The sequence below is a fragment of the Halichoerus grypus genome, chromosome 6, assembly GCF_964656455.1.
Source record: "Halichoerus grypus chromosome 6, mHalGry1.hap1.1, whole genome shotgun sequence".
Classification (NCBI taxonomy): Eukaryota; Metazoa; Chordata; class Mammalia; order Carnivora; family Phocidae; genus Halichoerus; species Halichoerus grypus.
Genome location: NC_135717.1, coordinates 17,547,797 through 17,567,636, shown reverse-complemented (window position 1 = coordinate 17,567,636; position 19,840 = coordinate 17,547,797). Strand labels below are relative to the sequence as shown.

General features: G+C 53.7%; 2 protein-coding genes and 1 long non-coding RNA gene across 12 annotated transcripts in view; 1 reads left to right on the top strand and 2 right to left on the bottom strand.

The window, feature by feature from the left end:
* Nucleotides 1-4,954: 4,954 nt before the first annotated feature.
* LOC144382065 (uncharacterized) lies at nt 4,955-6,335 on the bottom strand. Its single transcript, XR_013448456.1, has 3 exons — nt 6,241-6,335; nt 5,991-6,077; nt 4,955-5,469 (listed from the first exon to the last, which is right to left on the bottom strand). It is a non-coding gene; the product is annotated as an uncharacterized LOC144382065 (long non-coding RNA).
* A 1,128-nt stretch (nt 6,336-7,463) lies between these two features.
* Nucleotides 7,464-13,283, bottom strand: CD19 (CD19 molecule). 10 transcript variants are annotated; one of them, XM_036066619.2, is made up of 15 exons: nt 13,160-13,283; nt 12,666-12,920; nt 12,147-12,350; nt 11,725-12,018; nt 10,582-10,692; nt 10,265-10,313; nt 9,893-9,981; nt 9,347-9,460; nt 9,135-9,233; nt 8,984-9,052; nt 8,819-8,878; nt 8,663-8,719; nt 8,024-8,116; nt 7,815-7,922; nt 7,464-7,650 (listed from the first exon to the last, which is right to left on the bottom strand). In XM_036066619.2, exons 1-14 carry the CDS (start codon nt 13,245-13,247, stop codon nt 7,825-7,827), a joined length of 1,680 nt encoding a protein of 559 aa, XP_035922512.1. In that variant the 5' UTR covers nt 13,248-13,283; the 3' UTR covers nt 7,464-7,650; nt 7,815-7,824. The 10 variants fall into 10 exon arrangements, 7 of the variants coding, with proteins under 7 accessions (XP_035922512.1, XP_035922517.1, XP_035922527.1 ...); XM_036066624.2 differs by having other exon boundaries at nt 8,819-8,875; XM_036066634.2 differs by having other exon boundaries at nt 8,819-8,875; nt 10,582-10,689.
* Nucleotides 13,284-17,052: 3,769 nt separating this feature from the next.
* RABEP2 (rabaptin, RAB GTPase binding effector protein 2) overlaps nt 17,053-19,840 on the top strand; it is a 13,686-nt gene continuing 10,898 nt past the window's right edge. The window contains exons 1-2 of the mRNA XM_036066648.2: nt 17,053-17,681; nt 18,146-18,355. Coding sequence (XP_035922541.1) covers nt 17,621-17,681; nt 18,146-18,355 — 271 coding nt within the window. The 5' untranslated portion in view covers nt 17,053-17,620. The remainder of the gene's footprint in view (nt 17,682-18,145; nt 18,356-19,840) is intronic.

Here is a 19,840-nt window from a genome sequence, read left to right as displayed (position 1 = left end):
TCCAATTAGAGATCTGGGTTCTCCGTTGGTGGGGGAACGGGGCATCCTGGGAATTGTAGTCCTTAAGCCCTCAGACTACAAGGTGGAGGAGGGCGGCCTCCCGAATTGCTTTTATTTTATTTATTTATCTACTATCATTTTTTAAAAGTAATTTCTACACCCAAATTGGGGCTCAAACCCGCAACTCTGAGTCCAAGAGTCACCGGCCCTACCGACTCAGCCAGCCGGGCGCCCCTCAGAATTGCTTTTAGAAACTGCGGAATCAGGAGCCCCTGGGTGGCTCAGTGCCTTGGGCCTCTGACTCGAGACCTCAGCTCAGGTCTTGATCTTGGGGTCTTGATCTCGGGGTGGTGGGTTCCGGGCGGTGGGCTCCACAGTGGAGGCTACTTAAAAACAAACAAGCAAACAAAACGAAAAAAACCACCGCGGAATTAGACCTTAGCCCTCTGGGGTATCCTCGTTATTGTTCACCGTAACCAGGTTGTGGGCTTAGTAATTCCACTCATCGCCACCCCAAGCGCACGCCCCTCCTCATGTGCAGAATCCACACGGAACACACCCCAGCCCAGCATTTCAACCCCACTCAACTCTGAAAAACCTCCCACATCACACATACCCTCCCCCGCACCCAACGCCTCCTGACCAGCTTCACGCGCAATGTCAACACAACCCGCGCCTACGCGACACCCGCCCGCAGCACACACCTAAGCACAACACGCCTCGCGAACAACACCTGGACGGGCAAATCCAGATGAAAACTAAGAGGCTTAATTCTCCCGGTTGAAAAGAAGGCGTGTGACTTCCCCCCTCCCTGCTTTTGTTTCAGAATTTCTTTCTTGGTCCTTTTCAAATGTATGTAAATCTCTACCGTGGTTAAGTCGGCCTCTAGGAATTTTCATAACTCAGGGACTCCTGGAGCTGGAAGTCATCTTTTTGAAATGCAAACATCTGCGGACGTAGCTCCGGATCTCCCCCGTTCAGGGAAGAATAACATAACTTCGGTGGGGGTCTCGCTGCTAGACACTGAACCACCTCTGGTCATGAATTAGTGAGAAGCTTGTTTCTCCCCTGGATAAAAGCCAATGGCCATGATAAAGTTAGGGTGAACTATGCGGGACAAAAACGGTGTTGCTAAATCCTCTTACGGGAGGCCTACTTATTGTTTACCTTGGAAACAAGATATGGGTTTTGAAATTTTATCTTGTAAACAGGATAAGGGGTTGTACCTGCTTGGCTACCTGTAGAATTCCTTGTGTGAAACTGAAGGGGAAAAAGCGTATTCAGAATGAAGTTGGGGGACACCTGGCTGGCTCCGTGGGTAGAGCATGCGACTCTTGATTTCAGTGTCCTGAGTTCGAGCTCCACGTTGGACGTAGAGCTTGATGTGGGGCCACGAGTGGGTGGTCAAGGAAGAATTGTTGAGATGTTTTCAGTGCAAAACGGTGCTTTTATTGTAGCGCAGGGACAAGACCTGGGGGCAGAAAGAGCGGCACCTTTCCTGTATGAAGCTGGTGGCTATATGCTTAGTGCTCAAGGGGGAAGGGACACGCAGGGAATATTAAATCATCAATGTCTTCTTCAAATTTCTTTTTTTTTTTTAAGACTTTATTTAGTTATTTTAGAGAGGAAAGGAGAACACGAGGGGCGGAGGTGGTGAGGGGGGAGGGACAGAATCTCAAGCTGACTCCTCACTGAGCACAGAGCCCCACTCGGAACCCACACAGGGCTCAATCCCAGGACCCTGAAATCACGACTCAGGGGGTAATCAAGAGTCAGGCACTCAACCAACTGAGCCACCCACGTGCCCCTCTTCTTCGAATTTCTACTTGTAAAACTACCTTCACAAGATTTCTCTGGTGCTTATCATTCAGTTCGATATTAACTATTGGTGACACGTACAGACAATCATGAGACCCTTTAAGAATGTAGCAGCCAAAAAAAAAAAAAAAAAAAGGATGTAGCAGCCAGCATGTATTTGATCCTTGTTGGAACTACACAGGCTTTAGATCAGCCTTCTGGACTAAAGACGAACATTTCTCTGCTTCTATCCCTCATCAGAGCTTACTTTAAAAAAAAAAAAAAAGTTGGGAGCCCAGAGGGGGGAGCTCTCATGTCCTATCCCTCCTTGCAGCCCTTTCCAGAACCAACAAGAAACAGCTTATAAAAAAAGAGAGAGAGAGAAAGACTTAGCTTGTACTTGCAAGAGGAAAAAGTCTACCCAGTAGAAGGAGGTTTCCCCTTCACCCAGCAACAGCCCAGCCAAAGTGAGACCATCACAACTCAGCCAATGAGAAGCCACTATGCTTGGGACTCCCAGTTCACTCCAATGGACTCTTTGTTTATAACAACCCCTCCCAAATGCCCCCCCCCCTTTTCCACTATAAAAGAACAGTTCCTCTCCAGCTTTTCCTATGATTTTGTCAGAGCTTGCACTCCTGGCTAACGCTTCTCTGCTCTTCCTGAATAAACCCATTTTTGCTGGAAAAATAACTGACAGTATTTTTTTTTTTTTTTTTTTTTTTAGAGAGAAAGAGAGTGTGTGCACAAGTGAGCGGGAAAGGAGGGGCAGAGGAAGGGAGAGAAAGAGAATCTTAAGCAGGCTCCACGCCCAGTGCAGAACCCAAAGCGGGGCCAATCTCAGGACCCCGCACCACATGAGCCAAAAGCAAGAGTCGGACGTTCAACCAAAAGCCACCCAGGCGCCCCATGACAGTATCACTCTTCAGGTTAATGCCTGTAATGTGCATCACATTCTGGTTTAATGCTTTCAATAATAAAAACTGTTTTTGTGGGGACGCCTGGGTGGCTCAGTCGGTTAAGCGTCTGCTTTCAGCTCAGGTCATGATCCCAGGGTGCTGGGATCAAGTCCTGATTTGGGATCCTTGCTCAGCGGGGAGTCTGCTTCTCCCTCTCCCTCTGCCTGCTGCTTCCCCTGCTTGTGCTCTCACACTCTCTCTCTCTCTCTCTGGCAAATAAATAAATAAAATCTCCCCCCAAAAAAAATTGTTTTTGTGTCTCTGCTACCTTGGTGGAGGTTTTCAGCGTTGGAAGAAGATTTTGTTTTTTCTTTACATTTCCCAACACACCCACCAACCACACTGAAACTACATATCCTCCGCACATCTACCTTATTTGCAACTCCTCATCATGCACCCCAACGTGGCACAGACACGCTCCTTCAACACCTCACACCTCCCACATCACCTCCAACTTATGACCCCTGACACCTCACCCCACGCGTCCCACACCCCACTTCGCACACAACACGCACACAGCATACACGCAAGTACCACCGCCTCTCATACACGTGATGTCCACATAACCTGTACTTCATACATCCACCTAGTGCAGCCTCCTGACCATGCACATCCCAGTCCATCCCCCTCCTCCTGGGTGATATCCCCGACATACACGCCCTGACTCGTCAGCCCACACCTCACATCCTCCTTGCAGACGGAGCCCAGCCCAACTGAAGGTGCACAACTCCAGCAGGTGGTGCTGTTTACCAGGGGACAAAAGGCACCCCAGGCTCCGGTAGAGGGGACTCCAAGGACCTCCCGGTCCCAGGAAACCTTCAGCCACTCTTTGTCGCCAGGCTGAGAGCAGAGAGACTGCACCAAAAACCCTTCTCCCGGCCTTGGGCCCCACCTGGAGGCCACTGCCAACTACGGAGGCAGGGGGTGGCCCCGAGGACCTGGGATTTCCCTCAAGCCTCCTTCTTCTTGAACTTTGCTCAAGAGGAAGAAGTGGTCCAGCCCCTGCCAAAAAATCAGGTCATGTGGATGAGGAGAAGCTTTGGAGTGTGACTTCCTCCTGGACAAGTCTCTGCACTGGAGAGATCATCCAAATGATCCTGATGCTCCCTGGCTCCCGGTACACAGCAGGCCCTTAGTAAATGCCAAATCAAAATACTGGCTACTCTTTGAGTGCTCACTATGGTAATGTCATGAGCTTTACATCCCATTTAAGACTCATTAAGGGAGGGGCGCCTGGGTGGCTCAGTCGGTTGAGCCTCTGCCTTCGGTTCAGGTCATGGTCCTGGAGTCCCGGGATCGAGTCCCGGAATTGAGCCCCGCATCGAGCCCCGCATCGAGCCCCGCATCGAGCCCCGCATCGAGCCCCGCATCAGCTCCCTGCTCGGCGGGGAGCCTGCTTCTCCCTCTGCCCTTCACCCACTCATGCTCTCTCTCTCACTCTTGCTCTCTCAAAAAAAAAAAAAAAAGACTCATTAAGGGAGGTATAATTATTATCCCTATTTTACAGATGTCTGTCTGCAGCAGAGAGAGCTTGAGGCACACAGCTAGAGAGGGGGGAGCTGGGATTCAAACCAAGACAGTCTGATCCCAGAGCACTGGCTGGAACTGCCACACCTCTGCTTCTGAGCTCCCCCCCCCAGACCTCCCCTGGGGGGGCGGGGCTAGGAGGGGCTCCATCCTCTGCACTCTGCCTCTCAGGGCTTTCCAAATTGGTCCTTCCCTCCTTCCCCACTCATTTCTGGAGCTCCTGATCTCTGCCACCACCTGGCTTGGTACCAGGGGCACAGAGAAGACGCCGACATGGATTCACGCCCAAGAAGGCAGGATGTTTTCCCCCAGAGTCACATGCTCAGATGTTTCAGGCCCAGGCAGGAAAGCTAAATGGAATAAAGCAGGTGGATGAAGGGTAATAGGGAATGGCGGGGACTGTGGCAATAGGGAAAGCTTATTTTGGCCGAAGGGTAAGGTGGGAGTTTGAATGCTGAGCTAGACCTGGATTTCTTTTTTTTTTTTTTTTAATATTTTATTTATTTGACAGAGAGAGACACAGCGAGAGAAGGAACACAAGCAGTGGGAGAGGGAGAAGCAGGCTTCCCGCAGAGCAGGGAGCCCGATGCAGGGCTCGATCCCAGGACCCAGGGATCATGACCTGAGCCGAAGGCAGACGCTTAACGACTGAGCCACCCAGGCACCCTAGATCTGGATTTCTTACTAATTTGTTTTTCTTTGCCACAGGGACTGGGTCCAAAATGGAAGCCCAAGGTAATGCTGGAGGTTCGTATCCCACCTCCCAAACTCTAAACATACTCTACACAAAATTTAGTAAGTATTGCTTTTTTTTATTCTTTTTTTTTAAAGATTTTTTTTTAAGATTTTATTTATGGGGTGCCTGGGTGGATCAGCTGGTTAAGCATCTGCCTTCTGGGGGTGCCCGGGTAGCTCAGTCAGTTAAGCGTCTGCCTTCGGCTCAGGTCATGATCTCAGGGTCCTGGAATTGAGCACCACATCAGGCTCCCTGCTCAGCGGGGAGCCTGCTTCTCCCTCTCCCTCTGCCTGCCGCTCCCCCTGCTTGTGCTCTCTCTCTGTGTGTCAAATAAATAAATAAAATCTAAAAAAAAAAAAAAGTGTCTGCCTTCAGCTCAGGTCATGATCCCAGGGTCCTGGGATCTGGCTCTGCATGGGACTCTCTGCTCGGCGGGGAGCCTGCTTCTCCCTTAAAAAAAAAAAAAGAAAGAAAGAAAAAGAAAAAAAGATTTTATTTATTTCTTTAACAGAGAGAGAGAGAGAGCACAAGCAGGGGGAGTGGCAGGGAGAGGGAGAAGCAGGCTCCCAGCCAAGCAGAGAGCCCGACGCAGGGCTCGATCCCAGGACCCTGGGATCATGACCTGAGCCGAAGGCATATGCTTAACGACTGGGCCACCCAGGAACCCCCCCGAGAATTGGGGTTTTAAGCCCCACATGGGGACAGAGGTCAAACTGAGGTCCCAGGAACAGCACAGAACTGAAACTGAGCGCCCTGCACAAAGCTAGGAGCTGAGAATGGGCTGTCTGTTCTGGGCGCAGGAGACAGAGAAAAAAAAATCCATCCACAGGCCCTGGGATGCAGTATGGAAGCAAGCCACCCAACAGGGAGTGCATGGGAAAAGTCACTGCAGGTGAACCCAAGGTTCACCAAAGTATGGGCTCGGATTCCAACCAAACCTCTGGTACGAACACCTGCTCTGAGATACTCACTCATGAATAAAATGGTAAGAAACCTGTGTTGCCTCTAAGACTGTGGCAAGCTGGCCCCCAGGGATGGCAGTGGGGCCCCGGGGACTCCTGTAGGCAGGAGAAACACAAAGAGGTCAAAAAACCTTCCACGATGACACCACCACAGGAAAATCCAACCCGTTGTACAGATAATAGTAACCACACCATGCCCCCTCCCTAATGCTGTTTTATAATTGGGACTACTGAGGGTCATTGAGCTTAAGCAAGTTACCTAAGGTCAGTTAGCAATCGAAGTATTTGATTTCTCTGTGACTCAGTCTTCTCAGCTGTAAAATGAGAATAATTTTAGCGTCCCTCCCTCGTAGGATTGTTGCAAAGATAAAATGAGATGCTACCTGTAAAGCACTTATTAGAATGATGCCAGGCACATAATAATAGTGTTAATACAGAGAAAGTTAAGTTTTAAACATTCAGAGATAAAGAAGGAATAGAGGCTCTAAAAAACAAGACATTATGAAGACAGAACTGGTGCATTAAGAAAAGGAATTCTGGAGGGGCGCCTAGGTGGTTCAGTCGGTTAAGTGACTCTTGATTTCGGGTCAGCTCACGATCTCAGGGTCGTGAGATGGAGCCGGGCATTGGGCTCCGTGCTCAGCGGGGAGTCTGCTTGTCCCTCTGCCCTGAACCCCCCGCCCCGGCTCGTGCTTTCTCAAATAAATAAATAAAATCTTTAAAAAAAAAGAAGAAGTAGTAGTTTATCAGAGAGTAGGCACACTGGCTAGGACTGCAGCCAGATTTCTGGGTTCACATCTAGCGCTGCGAAGCGCCAGTCATGTGACCTTAGACATGTCACTTGCCTCTCTGACATTCAGTTTCCCATCTACAAAACTGCAGCCAGAAAGGGAGAGTGTCAAGACTGAGTATAGGCTCTGGAATTAGACTGTCTGAGTTCGAGCGCTGACCCCAGCTAGGTGAGCCTTGGGCATGTTCCTCAGCTTCTCTGCCTCAGACTCTCACCTCTGAAATAGGGTTGGTTATGAAAATAAAATGAGCTAATATACATAAACCTATAAATATATATATGTATGTATGTATATATACTATATACGTAAAATAGACATAAATACTTAAGATACAATTCTGGCACCTAAGTGCTCGATGACCTTGTGAGATTATTGTAGAGATGAAATGGGTTGACGGGCGTGGGAACAGAGGAGATGCTCGGTAAAGGCCAGTGATGACCGCGCATTCCTGGCCGGCTTCCTCTTCCCTGGGCCCCCACGGCCGCTGAAGCAACGATCACTGAACAACTGGACGGTGGCCATGGCAGGCAAGTGAGGGAGACAGGGGCAGGCCAAGCCACTGGAGGGAAAAGGCCCCTCCTTTGTACCCAGGATTCAGCTCTCCCTCCTCTGCTGGATTCGAGAGGGGGATGGAGAACACGCATCCTCACCTTCCCTTCCCCTCCCATACAAGGGCATTTACATCAAAGGATCGGAAGAAGTCATTGAGTTTATTGGGGGAGTGCAAGGGAGCCAAAGTTTCATTGGTACACGTACACACACACACACACACACACACACACATCCGAGGCAACGTCGCTCCAGAGGTTGATGCTGTCTGCTCAGGGTCCCAGATTTCAGAACCAGGTATGGATCTCAGGGGCCTAAGGAGGCCCAGGCTATGGAGAAGAAATGGTGATGGGAAGGTTCCAGAAGCCCGCCCCCCCCTTCCCCGAACACCAGGTCTTGGGAACCCTTTCCTCTCTCCCTCCCTGAGAATCACTTCCACCCCTACTCATCTCCTTCTTTCTCCCCCTTCCTTAGAAGGCAGTTCCCGGCTCACCTGAAGGGAATCATCTAGTGCTCCAGGTGCCCATGTGGCCTCCTCTTCCCCACGCTGGCTCTGGCCCATTGGGATTATCCATGTCCATGTTCTCATAGGAGTCTGCATCTGATTAGCACCAGGAAGGGTAAGATACAGCTAGACCCAGAAGTAGGCTGGGAGGGGGTGAGACTCAGAGGACAACAGGGGACAGAAGCAGAAGCACCCACCTTCCTCATGGTTGGGACCAGGCTGGGCCCGGATGGAGCGGAGCTGGGGGGCTGCGTACAGGATCCCTCTCATATCCTCGTACGACTGGGAGCCTGCTTGGGCAGGAGAGTTGGAGGCCTAGAGCCACCCTGGACTTGGGGAAGGGAAGTGCAGCCTAAGACACAGAGGGAATGGGACGGGCAGAGGAAGGTGGAGGGCTTGACCCATGCTGTACTAGGAAGGAGAGATTAGGGTCGGTGTCAGATTCAAGACCCTTGTTAAGGGTTTGGTCAGATGTGGGTTAGCTTATGATCACTGTCAAGAACAGAACTGGCAGAAGTCAAAGTCAAAGTCAGAGCCGTGAGGAGGCTATAGAGACAACTAGGGCCAAAGCTGCGGTTTGTAGGGGGGCTGGCGTGAGGTAGAGGTCAAAATCCAGGCTGGAATCACAGGGGGATCAGAGTTGATGTTCCTAGTTAGGGATGGGGTAAATCCTGGGATCAGGATTGGGGTTGAGGTTAGTGTTAAGAATCGATCCAAGGCCAGAATTACACCTGGGGTCAGAGTCAAGGTCAAGGTTGAGGTTGAGCCTGGAGTCAGAGGTGAGAGCCAGGTCAACCCAATCGGCCCATGGCAGGATGGTTCCTAGCATTTCTCACCAAGAGAGGTTGCTTCCCTGCTGGGGTCCCAGGCTGACCCATGGGGGCTCAGGAAGTCTAGAGAAGAGAAAGGAAGTTATTCCTCCTGGCCTCCAGCTCACACATACACTCCCCCCACCCCACAGCCCACATTAATGTGACGGTCCTCACACATACCTACTGTCCTGGTGACTGACTGGGCCAGCTCTTCATCCTCATTCTCGTAAGACTCGGCTGCTGCAGGAAAACAGACAACTCCAGGGGCCATTCCTGCCCTGTAGGGGCTCCACGGCCGTCTGGGTCCTGCCAAGCCTCTGAGGCCCCACAAGGACCCCAAATTACCGCTGGAGAAGGAGTCTTCATCCTCAGGACCCAAGGCCCCATTCTCAGGGTTCTCATAGCCGCTGCCATCTGGTGGAGAAGGAGTGGGTCCAGCGAGGGCCCACAGCCCAGCGCTGAGAAGGTGGGGGAGCCGCGGGGGGCGCAGTCTTACCCTGGGAGAGTTGGTCCTGCCCAAGGTTGGAGTCATTCTCGTAGAACTCGGAGTCCTCCTCACTGTCTGGCTCCTCATAGGCCTCCCCTTCTTCTGGGCCTGGGTTTCGGTATGTGAGTGGGAACCGAGTCACAGCCCCCTTCCTCCAGGCCCCAGTCCAGTATTCCAGCCGCAGACCGCTCCAACACCCCTCCAGCCCCACAATCAATCACCTGCCGGCGGCGGGCTCCGGGACCCCGCGGCTCCGGGCTCCGGGACGTCGCTGCGCGGGCTTCCGTAAGACTGCACGGCGGCCCCCAGGCCTGCAGCCCACCTCAGGGCGCGTCCTGGCGGGAGGAGCGTTGTAGCGGGACAGAAGAGATGGGGGTGGTCAAGGCTAAGGGTCTGCGAGGGTGGCCAGGGGACGGGAAGCTCCCGGCTCCAAGGGGGCCTTCGCCGCTGGGCGCCCCCAACCCTCGCCCTGAGCCGAAGGGGCGGGATCTACACCTGGGGGCGTGGCCTCGGTCTCGGGGGCGGTGCGGCTCTCGGAACGGGACTTCAGGTCCCGCGCCCTGGGGGCGGGGCCATGAACTCTGGGGGCGGGCTCTGGTGCTAGGGGCGGGGCTCGGATCTGGGCGGGACTCCGCGCCCCGGGGCGGGCTCTTTTTTCTGAAGGCGGAGTTCCGAGCTCGGGGAGGCTGGGCGCTCCGGGGATTGGAGTGACGAGGAAAAGGGGTGGGGCTCTAGCTCGGAGTCCGAGACCTGGCGGTGCCTCCTACCCGTGCCAGAGGAGGGCGTGGGAAGGGAGAGCACGTTCCCATACTGATTCTGGGCCCCGCTTCCCGGGGGGGGCGTGACTTTGAAGAACCTGGCGGAGGAAGGGGGGTAGCACTGTGAGACCTGGCCCTCAGAGGATAAAATGTAGTCACGTGTATTTAGCTCCTCTGTTCTGCCGCAGCCTACGGAGGGGGTCTGGGGTCACTCCAAGGAGTCTTCACAAGGGGAGGTAGCTTTGGAGCTGGGCTTTGAAGCTGGGGCAGTATTTCAACGGTAGAGGTGGGAAATGACACGCTGAGCCGAGGAAACAGTAAGTGCAAAGCTTTGAGCAAAAGTGCAGGGATGGGAGACTGCGGGGGCTCTCGCGTCATTACCTTCTGGTGGGATCGGTCATTCGCTTTCTTTTCCTCCTGAGGATCAGGGCTGGTGAGAGTTAAGGGGCGTGATCAGAGGAGGCAGGGTGAAGATTGGCGGGGCACTGGGGAGGTCACTTGGGTCAATGGAGGGGAAGGGACTTCAAAGTCCCAGGGGCCCGGTGAGTTTGGAGGGCGGTTAGAGGAGTGGGGAGCAGGACTGGAGGTCCGTGGGGGAGGTATGGGAGGAGAGAAAGGTGGTTGTCAGACTGGCCAGTGTGGGCCATCCTGGGGAAGATGGGGTAGGTTGGGCAGATGGGCTGGGGGACATGACTCACCTCTTCGAAGATGAAGAAAACTCACCAGGGAACCCAGGCAGAAGATCAGATAAAGTAATGGCACAACAGGGACTTTCCAGCCACCAGTCTCTAGCAGCCAATACCTTACTGCTGGGGAGAAGCAGCTATGAGACGGGGACCCCAGGCTGGCGTGTTGCTTCCCAGCCTCAAGACCTCAAAGGGCCATAAGTCTGGGGAACATGGACAAGACACAGATCTTCAGAATCACAAGCTACAAGGAGGGCTGGCCTCCCTTCCTCTGAGGTTAGGGACTGCGCCCCAGAGCCTGATCTGGGCCTGGGGCAGTATCTATGCAACAAACCATGACTACAGTCAGATTCTATGTTAGGATTCAGGGGAGCATGATGATAAGCTTCCTGCTGCAATTAAGGACAGTCATGTTCCAAAAGTGAAGGTCAGAGTCAAGTTCACAAGGTGAACTTAGAGGTGGGAAGCAGCAGTGTACTGGAGTGAAGTGTGGAGTGAAATTTGAGGTTGAGGTTGAGAACTGTGGTTAGGGTAGCATGGGACGATTGTATTAAGGGAGACAGAAGGGGCAGAGCACTGTGACCAGTTTGATGGATGGATGGGTGAGGAAAAGGAAGGATATCCAGGTTCCTGGCTTCGGCCCGTGGGCAGGTCCTTCACTGACACAGAGACACCCAAAAGACTACGCTTGGGGAAGATGTTGAGTTTGATTTTGTATATTTTGAGCCTGCGGGGGCATCAAATGACAGGAAATGGCTGGGGGTGAGGTGTACGGAGCCTGGAATTGAGTCACTAAGGCATGCTGGCCTAAGGAGCCATGAGAGTAAAGGAGGTCAAACAGGAAGAGAGTGTGGACAAGGACAAGAGAAAGTGCTGATGAGATAAGACGAGGCCTCAGAGCTCCAACAGTGAGGAGTGGGGGAGGAAGACCCTTCCAAAGCGGATGGGAAGGAGCAACCAGTGGTAGGAGAAGACCCAGAAAAGTAGTGATTTGGAAACAAGGGAGGACAGAGGGAGAGTCAGTGGTCAGTATAGAAGCTGGGATTCAGGATGAGTCTGGTACTAGCTCTCAGTTTGGGGGAGCCAAGGTTGACTGGCTCCCAATTCTTCCCAGTAGCCCCCACACAGATGCCCCACAATTGGGAGAAACTCTACCTGACTGGGCAATGACCTTCAGCTGCATCTGGATGGTCATGTTGCCGTGGTAACAACGATAGATGCCAGCATCTCGAACTGTGGCCTGGGACAGCAACAGAACAGCCCCTCCCCTGAGGGTGCCCAGGACCCACATCTCTCTGCCTGGGTCATCCTCCCTCAGGTTTAAGCTCAGCAAGGAGATGTTATGCTTCTTAGGGCGCACGTGGGTCCAGGAGATGGGGCCTCTGGCCACGGAGGCAGGGGGCACCTCACAGGGCAGCCAGAATGTGGAGCCAGGGGCCACGGTGAGGTCTGGGGCAAGGAGAGCCAAGGCTAGGAAAGTGTAATCCTTGGGTCTCCTCCCTGCAAACCCTCCAGTTCCCAATCACCATCCCCCATCCCTGGAACCCCCACTTCCTGGCATCTCCCCAACACCTTACCTTGGTTGAGGCTCTGGTTCAGACTGCCCCTGGGTGGGGCACATTCAGGGTCTATCTCCCAGATCTCAGGGTGGTCTTTGGCCCACACATACAGCTGGGAGCTTGTGGGGTAACCAGAAGAGGGCTTGGGGCCCTGTGAGGACCTGTTCCCCAGCCCACAGCCTGAGTCATTTAGGGCCGAAGCATTCCACCGGAACAGCTCCCCTAGGAAGAGACCCAGAACCAAATACAGACACATCCAGGAGAGGCAGAGAGATACAGAGACCCAGAAAAGCAGAGACAGAGACAAAGACCCAGAGAGAGAGACAGAGAGAGAGAGAAATGACAACTCAGAGAGAGAAGAGAGTGAAAGATAGCTCAGTGCTGAAGTCATGAAGCCACCAGAGTTCTGAGGAGCCACCTAGAACTAGCTGCGTGCTTGTCCCTCAGCCCCTCGAGCCCCTTCCTCCAAATCCGTTTTAGCGGCCGGATGTCCTCCCTCTTCTCGTCCACCCCTCCCTGCCCCGGCCCAGACCTCACCACTGCCTTCCACGCTGACTGTCCAGCCAGACTGCCACGCCTGCTCAGAAGGGGGCCCCAGCTGGCACAGGTAGAAGCCCCCCATCTGGTCAGAGACGTTGAAGACGAACAGCTGGACGCCCAGGGACCCCTTCTGGATGCCCAGGCCTTGGGACCTGTGGCCCAGCTCTGACTGAGACCCCTGAAACCAGGCCTGCTGCTCAGGAGGACCATCTGAGGGACGTTTGAGGCATGGCAGCTCAGCTTTGCCTCCCTCTGAGGAGAGAGAGAGAGGGAGAGGAACTCTTCGCCCCCTTCATTCCTCACACTGGGTTATTACCCAACGACCCCACCAGCTGGGAGTGGATGAGCTCTCAGAGTCCTTCCAACCCCTCCCTGAATTTTACAAATAACAAAATGAAGGCCCAGAGAGGGTAAGTGACTTGCCCAAGAGCACCCAGCCAGACCCAGGTTTTCCAGCCCCAACTCTTTCCATCTGCACCCTCTGGACGTACCTTTAGCCTCCACCAGCAGTGTTTTTTGGGGCCTGACTCCCTCGGGTGTGAGGAAGAGGAGGAAGAAGAGAAGGAGAGGAGGTGGCATGGCGGCCAGACTCCCCGGGGCACCCAGCTTGGCCGCGCAGGGGATGCTGGGGCAGGCGGGGGCCTGGGGGGCACTGAACCATGAGCGTCTGTGGGGGCGGGCAGGCGGGTAGGCAGTCCCCCCAGGGAGGAAGGGGTGGTCATGCCTCCAGTCCCCTTCTCCGTGCACCCCTCCAGACCCACAAAACTTGTCTCCTCCCTGCCACACTTTTATTTTCATCCCGACACTTAGCACCGTGTGAAATGACCTTGTTTGTGTGTCTGCTTGTTCACTTTCTGTTCCTCCCACTGGAATGGAAGCCTCTTGAGGCAGAGCCTCAGTCTCGTTCAACACCGCACGCACCGTGCTCTGGGACAGTGCTTGGGGCATCTGGGGCGCCCAATAAATATTTGTTGAATTGAGTGGCTCCAATTTTAAGGGCTCCATCCTTCTCCCCCTCCCTCCTTCAACCCAAGGCTCTAAACCCATTTCTCTTTGCGCACACGCCCCATTCATTCACTCGACCCACATTCCTTGGGCCTTCTTCCCACTCTATACAACCAGCCCATCTCACATCCTTTGAGATCTGGCCGACTTGACTTTGAATCCTCTATGTCCACCCCTTGGCTAAATGGCTTCGTCTTTCTCGGCTTTTGTTTCTTTCTCTGTAAACTGGGGATAATAATAGTGCTTTCAAAATCTCGTTTGTGAAGATTAAACAGGGCAGTATACGTATGGCACTTTTAGCCCAGGGCCCAGCACGTAGTAGGCCCTCAGTTAATGAGAGACAGCATCAGCCAACGGCCGAGAGCGCAAGCCAGGTTACCCCTGAAGTGCGTGTGCAGCAGTCCCGAGAAATGACTGGGGACCAATGCCCCTTCGTGTCCCACTTCTTCCCCAGGAATCCCCTGCTTCAGTTATGGAAGGAACCCATTTAGAAATGGGGACACTGAGGCCCCCAAAGGGCAGGGTGTTGCCTGAGGTCACACAGTGAGCTGGTGACTAATAAGCAGTAGAACTCAGGGGTCCCGACTCTGAAATCTGTGCTTCTGCCCCTCCCCTCTCCGCAGTCTCTCCCCCCCCTTCCTCCTCCTCTAGCTCTCTCTCTCTCTCTCTCTGCATGTGTGGGTGTATCTCTGTCTTTCCCTCTGTAGTCACTCAGGGAAAGGGTCCAGGGACCCAGGAGACCTGCCCTCTCAGTTGCCAGTTCCCAGGCCCGGGCTCGCTGGGCTGCAGCTTCCTGTTTGCTTTAGGCAAACCCCAGGGGACCCTCCAGCTGTCAGGGCCCCCACTTCCCTTTGGTCGGTTTGGGGTGGCTCGGAGGGGGGGCGTGGGGCATTGGGGAATGCAAAGGGTGAGGTGGCAGGACCCCGTTTGCCTTTCATTCAACAAAATCCCTCCAATCACCTTCGTTAGCTTTCCATCGGTCTCACAGGTGGTTTCCTGACTAGCGCACATCAGTCCCCTGCTCAGAACGCTGCGGTGGCTTTTTTTCTACCTCAAATTTTCTCTACCTTTTTTGCTGCCCTGGCCCTCCTCCAAACAAAGCCTTCACACTTGTGCTCTTCCTCCTGGATCCCTCCTCAGCTCTTCGCTCCCCTGGCTCCTTTTCATCCCCCAGGCCTCCATTCATTTTTATTTATTTTTTTTTTTTTAAGATTTTATTTATTTATTTGACAGAGAGCGAGAGCAGGAACACAAGCAGGGGGAGTGGGAGAGGGAGAAGTAGGCTTCCCGCAGAGCAGGGAGCCCGATGTGGGACTCGATCCCAGGACTCTGGGATCATGACCTGAGCCGAAGGCAGACGCTTAACGACTGAGCCACCCAGGCGCCCCCAGGCCTCCATTCAAATGTTACTTCCTCAGAGAGGCCTTTCCTGACACCCCCCCCATTTTGATTTCACACCCCTGTTTTATTTCCTTCCCAGCATTTGCCCAGTTCCCAAATATGCTTGTTTCTTTGTTAATCTTTCATCTACTTCCTGCCCCAGAACGTTCGCCGGCTCTTCCACAACAGGAATCTTTCCGGTCTAGTTCCCCGGTATCTAGTAGGTGCTCAATAAATATTTGTTGTATCAAGTGTGAAAGTTCATAAAGGGAAACCAGGCCAGAAGGGGGAGCTCTCACGCTGAACCACTACCTCAATTATAGGAAGCCGGGTCAATTACCCAACAGAAGACCCCTCCACAGGAAAGAGTCATCAGTTACAGGCCCCAACAGGAAAAGATGTACATTTGTACATTGCATCTCCTACAAGAAATCGACCACCCCTGCAACTCAGCCAATGAAAAACCATCATCACCCTGAACTCCTGCTTTTCTCCAATGGGCTTTCTTCCAAACAACCCCTCCCAACTTCCTCCTTCTCCCTAAAATAACATTCCTCTCCTTTGTTGGTTGGGCTAGCCTATAGTCTTTGCTGTAGCTTGCTTGTCCTGAATTGCTATTCCCCAGTCAACCCAGTTATTGCTGGTAAAGTACCTTTTATTTTTAAGGTCCACAAAAGGAAGGAAATTCGGAAGAGCAAAAGAAAACTTTCTCTTCACTTCCCTCTCATGCACTCAGTCGCCAAGGCTAGTCCAGTTTTCATCTGAAATATTTCTAGAATCAACTTCCTCCTCTTTTTGGACTCTTCCCTTCCCAACCAGAACCACTTCAACAGCCTCTTTTCTGGGCTGTCTTCTCTTTTGCTTTCTGCCTACACTTTACACAGAATTTCCTTGGTAATAGTCATGTGCTTCTCATGCTCAACAGCCTTCAAAGGCTCCCAGGGTCTCAGGATAAACTCCAAGCCTGAGAGTTGACTAGAGCCTTATAGTCATTATTTCACCTCCTTCTCCAGAAACTCTGCCTCACACACACAAAATCTTAGGGCAGTAAGCTACTGAGGGCAGTAAACTGCTGGGGATTTATAAGCAGGAGTTAACCTGGCCAGATTTTTTTTTTTTTAAGTTTATTTGTTTTAGTGATCTCTACACCCAAGGTGGGGCTGGAACTCAGGACCCCAAAATGAGGAGTCACATGCTCTTCCAACTGAGCCAGCCAGGTGCCCCAGAAACTATCATACTCTGTTCCAGAGTGGCTATACCATTTACATTTACCATCAGGAATATAAGAGAAATCCAGTTTTTCCCACACACCGACCAGCATTTGGTATTATCACTGCCATTCTGGTAGGTGTGCTTTGTGCAGTGGTATCTCCTTGTGGTTTTAATTTGCATTTCCCTAATGGCTGATGATGGTGAACATCTTTTCGTGCACATATTTGTCATCTGTGACATCAGTGCATTGTCTATTCCTGTCCTTTGCCCATTTCCAAATCGGATTGAACTAGAAGATTTTAAGCTGACATATGATCTGTTTCGCAAATATCACTCTAGTTGCTTTGAGAATTAACTAAAGGAGCCAAAAGGGGCCACAGGGGAACAGTTAGGAGATGTTGTAGAAGTTCAGGAGAGAGATGGTGTTACTGCTGCAGAAAAAGAAAAAGGGACACCTTCTGGAATATTCAGTCCTTTGCAGGTAGAGCTTACAGGACTTAAAGACTGCTGGAATGTACTTCACAGAGGGAGAAACGGGTTTGGGAGAACGGGAATCCAGATTCTGGATTTAAGTTTGAGCTGCACGTCACCGTCCAAGGGAAGATGTCAGGTCGCCTGTTGGAAAGTTCACAGATAATGAGACCTCGATTTAGGGCAGTGGCCCAGGGAGGAGAGGAGGGATTTGCGAGGCCCAGGGAGGGGGAGGGGGGATTAGCAGCAAACCCTGACTGGTTGAATATCAAGGTGGGGGTGGGGACGCAGAAGTTTCTGACTTCTCCACCGGACTACGCGGGACTCCTGCGCCCAGAAAAGTGAAGCCGACCCAGCCCTGCCCCGAGGGACGCTCCACCAGGGCGGAGGTGCAGGCAGGCCCGGCCACAATTCGCTGTAATGTGAGCCAGGCCCCGGCGGGAGGGGGCCAGGGGACCACGGAGGAGCTAGCTGCGGGCCTCGGAAGAGACCGCGAGAGCTTCGCCCCCTTTAGGCTGAGGCCGACAGGCGTCCCGGAGGAGGTGTAACTTGAGCAGACCTTCCAAGGTCACGCGGAAACGCCAGAAGGCCTTTGATGAAAGAACTTCTTCAGGGTTTGAAGGACAGGCGCCCTTCTCGAACAGCGCTGCCCAGGAAAGAAGGCGGGGAGGGGCGGGGCGTGGGCCCGCGGCCGGGCTCGGACTCGGACTCGGACTCGGAAATCTTCGGCCCGGGCTCGGCAATCAGTCCCCAACTCCGGCCGGGGCCTCGAGCCCGGGGCCGGTCCGGAAACAGCCGAGCGGATCCGGAAACAGCCGAGGGGACCCGGAAGGGGTGAGCGCCGTCACCAGGGAGTGCTGGAACCCGCCGTTTGCGCGGAGGCGATGGCGGCAGCTGCGCCGGCGGCCGCGGGCGAGGATGGCCGGCGACGGCGGCCGGAGGCCGGTACGTGAAGGCGCGTCCATGCACGCGAGGGGCGGCAGAGCCGGAGGCGGGGCCGAGCTCGGAGCCGGCGGATGGGGGGGGTGGTGAGGGGGAGACTGGAGAAAGGGGCGGGGCCATGCCGTCTGGAGAGAGGGGGCGGGGCCTGCGGCCACCGGGGGAGGGGGCGTGGTCCGGCGGTCGAGGGGTAGGGCCCGTGGCAGGTGAGAGGTGGTCCAGTGAGGGAAGGGGCGGGACCATTGGAAGGGAGGGTCTAGTCTGGGAAAAGATGGGGGAAGGCGGGGCTCCAGGCCGCACGTGGCCTAGCGAGGTGAGAAGGAGGCGGGGCCAGGTGAGCGGGGCGGGGCCAGGTGAAGGTACGAGGATCGTGGCTGCTGTACTAGGTTGCAGGACTTGTAGATTTGATGGTCTCGGGTACAGGGGGCCCGGGAGTGATGGGAAAAGAGGTTGATCCCCGTCCCCCACAGCCCTGGACCCCCAGCCCCAGGAAGGGGCGAAGGGTGAGGCCGAGTCAGAGGAGCTCGGCCAGCTGCGGGCTGAGCTGGCAGGCGCCCTGGCAGAAATGGAGACCATGAAGGCCGTGGCGGAGGTGAGCGAGAGCACGAAGGCCGAGGCCGTGGCTGCAGTGCAGCGGCAGTGCCAAGAGGAGGTGGCTTCGCTGCAGGCCATCCTGAAAGGTGAGGCAGAGACTCTTCCCAGACTCCCCGGCGGCCCCATAAGAGGGAAGTGCATGACAAGCAAGGGGTCGGGGGGCACAGATAGGCTGTGCGCTAGGTTAGCAGGGCTCCTAGCTCAGGGTCCAGAGGAAGGGGTGCCCTTTTCTGATTTGCATAGAGGTGTTTCCCGTGCTCGAAGCAGCTCTGTGAGTTCCAGCTAAGTTTAGCTCCGAGCTTCGACCTGTTCCCTTGCCCGGTGTCATTTCTTGTCCCTCACTGATGACTGGTCAACCCTGAAAGATGAGTAACTTTTCAGTTCCTGGAACCAGCCTCATGTAAGCCTCAATCTCCGTGAGTCTAACCCTCTGGTTTCCTTCCTTCCCCAAGCACCCCGACATTGGCACTGCCCCATACATGTTCAGATCTCCCTTCCATCCTCAGTCCTTGAGATGCACCAGCTCCCTGCCGCCCAGATCCCCCAGGCTCTGCTCTTATTTCCCCCTTCTCCAGTCAGAGGCCAGAGTCTCTGAAGTAGCTTCCAGCCCCGTCCTAACCCTCTGCTTCCGTGGCCCCTGCTAGAGTGACAACTCCCCTGGACTGTGCCCCAGGCTTCTCGCAGGTCTGGCCCGGTAGCCTGGCCTTGACATTGGCTTCCAGAGTGAACGTCCTAAAATTCCCATCTCACTGTGTCATTTCCTTTTCTAACAACCACTGCTGGGGACGCCTGGGTGGCTCAGTTGGTTAAGCGACTGCCTTCGGCTCAGGTCATGATCCTGGAGTCCCGGGATCGAGTCCCGCATCAGGCTCCCTGCTCGGCAGGGAGTCTGCTTCTCCCTCTGACCCTCCTCCCTCTCATGCTCTCTGTCTCTCATTCTCTCTCTCTCAAATAAATAAATAAAATCTTTAAAAAAAAAAAAAAAAACAACCACTGCTGGCTCCAGACTTGTCTGGGGCTGTATTTCCCACATTTCAGGCATCCACACACCACCTGTGCACCCTGGTTTTCTCCTCGTACAATTTACTCTGTTATCTACTTAGTATTTGTTATTTAAATAGACCCAATTTGGGGGGGAGGAGCGCCTGGATGGCTCAGTCAGTTAAGCGTCCGACTCTTGATTTCGGCTCAGGTCATGATCTCAGGGTCGTAAGATCGAGCCCCACATTGGGCACCACGCTGGGTATGGAGCCTGCTTAAGATTCTCTCTCCCCCTCCCCCCTTAAAAATAAATCAATAAATAGATCCATTTTTTAAAAACTCATAAACATTTATTTTAGAAGGAACTTAGGGGCGCTTGCCTGGCTCAGTTGGTAGAACATGCAACTCTTGATCTCAGGGTTGTGAGTTTGAGCCCCATGCTGGGTGTAGAGACTACTTAAATAAATAAACTTTAAAAAATAATAATAAAGAAAAGAAACTTCCGGGCGCCTGGGTGGCTCAGTCGTTGAGCGTCTGCCTTCGGCTCAGGTCATGATCCCAGGGTCCTGGGATCGAGTCCCGCATCGGGC